Source organism: Chiloscyllium punctatum, chromosome 22 (assembly GCF_047496795.1).
Source record: "Chiloscyllium punctatum isolate Juve2018m chromosome 22, sChiPun1.3, whole genome shotgun sequence".
NCBI lineage: Eukaryota > Metazoa > Chordata > Chondrichthyes > Orectolobiformes > Hemiscylliidae > Chiloscyllium > Chiloscyllium punctatum.
The window spans coordinates 55,142,466-55,148,465 of NC_092760.1; the positions used below are offsets into that span (position 1 = coordinate 55,142,466).

The 6,000-nt window shown below is 42.8% G+C and overlaps 1 protein-coding gene across 1 annotated transcript in view; it reads right to left on the minus strand.

Moving 5' to 3' along the window:
* cyp2r1 (cytochrome P450, family 2, subfamily R, polypeptide 1) overlaps positions 1-5,614 on the minus strand; it is a 29,467-nt gene extending 23,853 nt beyond the window's left edge. Inside the window, exon 1 of the mRNA XM_072591764.1 lies at positions 5,375-5,614. Coding sequence (XP_072447865.1) covers positions 5,375-5,614 — 240 coding nt within the window. The remainder of the gene's footprint in view (positions 1-5,374) is intronic.
* Between the last annotated feature and the right edge of the window lie 386 nt (positions 5,615-6,000).

Genomic DNA, 6,000 nt, shown 5'->3' on the forward strand with positions numbered 1-6,000 from the left:
TTCTCGAATTGACAACGACCAGACTTGTTCAAAAATTTAGAACATGGATACAAAAATTGCGTAAAGGACTGATAGAGAATAGTGATGGTAGGTGGTTGTTTTTTCAGACTGGAAGGCAGGAATATATATATAATGGTGTTTCTCAGTGGTCACTATTCTAACTACCACTTTTTGATGTATATATTGTGCATAATATGTATAAAACATGCACAAAAGCTAATGCATTTTAGAAATTATGATATATGTATAAATATATTGCATATTAAAATAACCTGTACACAGATTAAAAATATAAAGTATGTGCAGGAATAAATGAAGACATACATTTACATTTATCTATCTTTTTAGGTGACAGAACATATCTCTATAGGCTGCTGAAAGAATCCATATAGGATCCTAGAGTTCATTAGCAGAGAAATAGAATGCAAAAGCAAACAGGCCATGCTAAGTCTTTATAAAACACTGATTAGATCTTATCAGCAGTAATGAGTTTGCTTTTGGGCACTAAATTTTAAGAAGGGTGCCAAGTCCTTAGGTACATGCGATTTATTACTCTGACCAGGGGATGAGAAACATCAGTTATTTGGAAAAACTGAAGACACTGGACTTATTGTTCTTAACACAAACACAGCTAAGAATAGACTTGATAGAAATAGTCCAAAAAATGCCTAGTTTTGAGAAAACGAATAAGGAGAAGTAAACTACCATTTCCAGTAGCTGATGGGTTGTTAGCCAAAGGATACAAGTTTAAGGTGACAGGCAAAAGAACCAGAGGCGAGAAGAGGACATTTATTTTAAGACAGAGTTATTGTGATTTGGAATGTCTCCCTGAAAGGGTGATGGATGAAGATCCAGTAGTTACATCCAAAAGAGAATAAGATAAATACTTGAAGGGAAATGTTTAAAGGAATGCAGGGAAAGAGCTGTGGAATAACAGCTGACATAGAAATCCTGGGCAGAATGATCTCCTTCTGCACAGTATAATTTTATGCTGTGTTTTATCAATATGAATAAATTTATTGAATTAAAGTATCTTTGTCATTACTAATATCACCAACATATTGATGAATGGCTGTTTGGTATAATCTAATTATGAAAGATCCAGCATCTACTTCTTTTCATTCAAGGTAGCTGAGGTATTGATTCCAAACCACCTTGGCACAGATCATAGAATATGCTCCACTCTGGGTGAGTAATTATGATACTAACTCTCTTTGGCATCTTATAAAAGGGGACAGAGTCAATAGTCGTCTGGAGTCCACTGGGATAGGTATCTTTGAGATCAATACCTCCTGCAATAGAACAATATTTTATGACAGCAGGTAACCCTGCTGTCACAATTTGAGGTTTGCAATCTACATGTATTTCTAAATATTGTACTGTACAGCAATTTATGTCAATATAAAAGCTACAGTAAGTGCATTGCTTCATCAATTTTTCAGGACAAATATTGACTGTTGAGGTGCCTCAGCTGCACAGGAAGAAATGGAGAATGGGGTGCGTGGAGGAGGTGGTGGCTGGGCCCAGAATGGAGTTTGAGGGTCTTGTCTGGATGTCATTAATGCCAGGGATCCTCTGATTCAGGCTGTTTTTCAGTGAGATCATCTGCCCCAGGAGAAGGAACAACAATCTGAAACTCACTTTGGGTTGCATTGGAAGCTCTCATCACTAATGTTTGCAGCAATGTTTCCCTACCATGAATGAAACAATATTCACATATCTGGCTTCATTCATCAATATTGACATGGTTTTCATCAACAAAACCATGCACAGTTACAAGTCGAAGACATCCCAATGGTACTTTACAATGCAGTGGCCTCTGTGGTTGGCCACTTTTACATGGTGCCCCTCCAGTGGCTTTGCTCAGGATGAAGGCAGCCTATACACTGGTCTCTGTCTGAGGCTGAAATGTATCTGGTTAGTGCCCATAGCAGGCAGCCTCCTTCACTACACCCTGCTCCATAGATGCTCCTTTGTCAGAGGGGCTAAGGAGGCTGCTGCTGATGATGGCATCCCAAGACAGCTAGAAAGGTATACCAGCTGGAGATTAAGTGGTATCCCTGCAGACATCCCTCTATCAGTTCATGTCAAAAAGTGTAACATGCAATTGGGAGGTGGTAACATAGTGGTATTGTCACTCAGCTAGTAATCCAGAAACCAGGCCAGTGTTCGAGGGATAAAGGTTTGAATCCTGCCGTGGCAGATGGTGAAATTTGAATTCAGCAGATAGTGCAATTAAAAAGCTAGCATGATGGTAACAACATGATCTGAGGCATAGTCACACTCATGAGCTGGATATCTCCTCCATTCTCCAAACATGATCCTGTACTTCCACATGTCAGAGTAAATCTGCTGTTATTAGTCTAAGTGGAGTCCCCTTTCCCATCACTTTTGAGATCCTCTGTCTTCACCCAGCTGAGCACAGTCATGTCTATACTCCACCTTCTAAAGGTTCTGCCTCAGTTACAGGGATCTCCTGTGCTCCTCACCAAATGCCATCTTTGCTAACCATACTGAGGTAACTATATCTACCCTGGTATGGGATGCACATGTTAGGTGTGATGGTGCTTCTGCTGAGGTCTGCTCTGGATGTGCATAGGCCAATAACGGTGCTGGGATTGATCACCGTACTTGGATGCTGAGACCTATGGAAGACATAAGAAGAGAACATGAGAACTAGCCTTGGAGGGCAGAATGCTCTGCAGAACTGAGGCTTCCCCATATAATTTTGTTTGGCACACCATCAGACAAGGTGCTATTGGACAGTTTGGAGCACAATGCACCATGTAATGTATGCTTCCAGCTCATACTCTCCATGTCACCATGGATATTCCTCGTGCTGAGCAATGCTAGCAAGGTCCACGGCTTCCTCCCATCTTGCTGGTGCTGACACATGGTTTTGGAACTTATCTTCTTGCATTGGGCCACTCATGGACATTACAGATCTGTTTCTCCTGTAAGGATAAAAGAGAGGGAGATGAGGAGTTTTTAGCCTCTGGCCAATGCAGTCACTCTTGTTCATTAGAAGCTGTATGATTCAGTCCTAGGTGTTCAGGTGTTGAGCAACTCTACAGCTCAGATCCATTTCAAAGTTTAGTAGGTAATCTGGGCACACTCATTTCCCGTTGCACTCTCAGATAGATCCAGACACATGTACTAAATGGTGTGCCTGGTTGAGCCTGTTGTGGGTTTCTTTGGGTACCAGGTGTATATTCATGTGAAGTCATGTGAAATCTGGTCTTTCTTCAGATGAGGAGGATGCCAGTTTATGTGCAACTCCGTCTTGTTGGAGCTCCATTCCTCTCTGCACTGTGATATTGTGAAAGATCGAGCAGATCAATGACAGTGAAGAATGCCTCCAAATTTGTCCAAGTCCTTAAGCTGCATCTTGAGCAAACAGAAGACTTCTTCAATGACCTGGTGGTCATGTGGCACCTTTAATATCCCACCACTAGCTCATCGATATTTTTCTTCAAAGGAATCAGCAGCTCAGTCTTCAGTGACTATCCTTCTTCTTCCAGAAGCTTAGTAATGAGTCTGAATGGAGAAGAAAACAACTGCAGGACACATGATTGTCACTGAATGAATGAGGCTTGGCATCTCCCTAGATAGCTAGCACAGATATGCAACTTCTGGTGGTCCCAAACTAGCTGGAAATTGAGGGAGTGAAATTTCTTGAGGTTACAGGACATTGGTTAGGCCACTTTTGGAATATTGTGTGCAGTGCTGGTCTCCCTCCTGTAGGAAGGATGTTATGAACTTTGTAAGAGTTCAGAAAAGATGTACAAGGATGTTGCCAGGGTTGGAGGATTTGAGCTATAGGGAGAGGCTGAAGAGGCTGGGGCTGTGTGTCCTGGAGCAATCAGAGGCTGAGGGGTAACTTTGTTGAGGTTTATAAAATCACGAAGGGCCTGGATATGGTAAATAGCAAGGTCTTTTCCCGGCTAGGACAAGTCCAAAAACTAGAGGGCATAAGTTTAAGGTGAGACAGGAAAGAATTAAAAGGGACCTAAATAGCACTTTTTTACAACAGAGCGTGGTACGTGTATGGAATGAGGTGCTAGAGAAGAAGTGGCTGATACAATTGCAACATTTAAAGTGCATCTGGATAGGTATATGAATAGCAAGTGTTTAGAGGGATATGGGTCAAGTGCTGGCAAATGGAACTAGATTAGTTTAGGGTATCTGGTCGGTATGGACAAGTTGGAGTGAAGGGTTTGTACAATTCTAGACTCTAAAGCTACCCATAAAGATCAAACAACAATACGCCTGTCTCTTTATTACCCTTTGAAATGGTTTGGCAGGCTGTTCAGTTCAAGGGCAATTAGTGATGGGCAAAACAATTGCCAGTGATGCCCACATTCTACAAAAGGATTTAAAAATGGAACGTTTTCAAGTGAGATAGTAATCATAGTGTCACATTCCATTCTCCTTCATGAATGCCGAAGCAACACGAGTTGCTCGGAATGGCTCTGTTTGGTCTGATGAGCTGTTTGCTCAGCAATGCACAACATGGTAGAAAATATAAATTGACATTTTCAGTGGATTATGGGACCAATCAATACTCCCACAGTAGTTAACTTATAGTTCATGACTGGGACCAGTAAAAGTCTTTAAGCTGCATGAAGTTTTCAGCTACAGTCATTTCCTGCTTCCCTCCCATCACTGGCAGGCTTCCAATGACCTCTGTCAACTCATTGCAACTCTCTTCTGGATGACTGCCAATCCTCCACAAACTTTGGCTCATCCATTATCCTTGTGTTCAGTGGCTCACAGAGACTCCTATTCTGCATTGTGCCTCATTTCCAGTGCTCACCCTCCAGTTCCGATCATCCCTTCGATCAGCTGGGAACTCTGTTCCTCGAGTTCTGGAGTCCTGTTTATCTTCTTCCTTTCGCTTTGCCTTCAGACCCTGTGCTGCAGAGTACCTGCCCCAACCTCTTTGCTTTCCACATCCCTTTATTTTCTTTTTAGAACCTTCTTAACACTTAACAATTTTACTCAAGTTCTTGGTCAACTTCCTAATATCTCTTCCTTTGCTCAAATTTTGACCTTTTTCGGAAAGGTACGAGAGAAATGCAGGTTATAAGTAACTGACGAAGTTTCTCTCTTCCTTTAACAGGAATGAAATATACAGATGCTCTGCACTTGGTGATCACGCTGCCAGCCGGACACACAGAGTACAAAGTCCATGTGTTCTTTTTCCATACTTTATCATACACAACAACAGCTGAAATCCACGATAGATCCACTAAAGAACCAGCATTAATATCCCAAGTCCAAGATTACAAATGTTTGCAACTAATTTTGATGATACGGCCCTGATTGTAATCGAATATCGATTTGTTTTAATAAATAAGTTTGAAGTCAGTACCTGTCCATAAATTTCACTCTGTTTCTTCAAGAGGACGTGTGGCTCATTGATGAGTGACAGGAGATTGCCAATGAGAGGGAGAGCGGTGGGACCCGGTGGGAACCCTCGAGGTCTCCTCTGTTTCAGGAGCTGCCGGACCAGCAGGAGACTCAACAGAAACAACAACAAAGTGCCCAGGGCCGCGCACAGTTTGGAAAAGGGGGTCAACCCAAAGAGTGGCAGCGCTGCGTGCGCCGACATTGCTCACACACTCTCAGCACTTGCCGCTCATTGGAATGAGCTCCATGTGTCCGGCCTGTCGCCAGTCCCACCTGTTGATTGGATTGACCCAGAGCAGCGGCTGTCTGACTGGCTGACGGCGATGTCACTCCGGTTGTGAGTGGTGTGTCCGGACTCTGTGGCGGTCCCTGTGCTCCTGGCCAGGCGGACACCAGCAGCAGTCCCACCATCAGCCCAGGAACCCAGGCAGGGCATCGACTCATTCCGGGGGGCATCTCGAAGTGGAAGAGCGTCGTGAAGTTTAAACATTTAAAAATTTTTTTTGAAAAAGTAATCCACAGGGTTACACGCTCCCTCTTTCTCTGGTTTAACTTGTTCAACACCAATATCCCGTTTAAATTACAGTT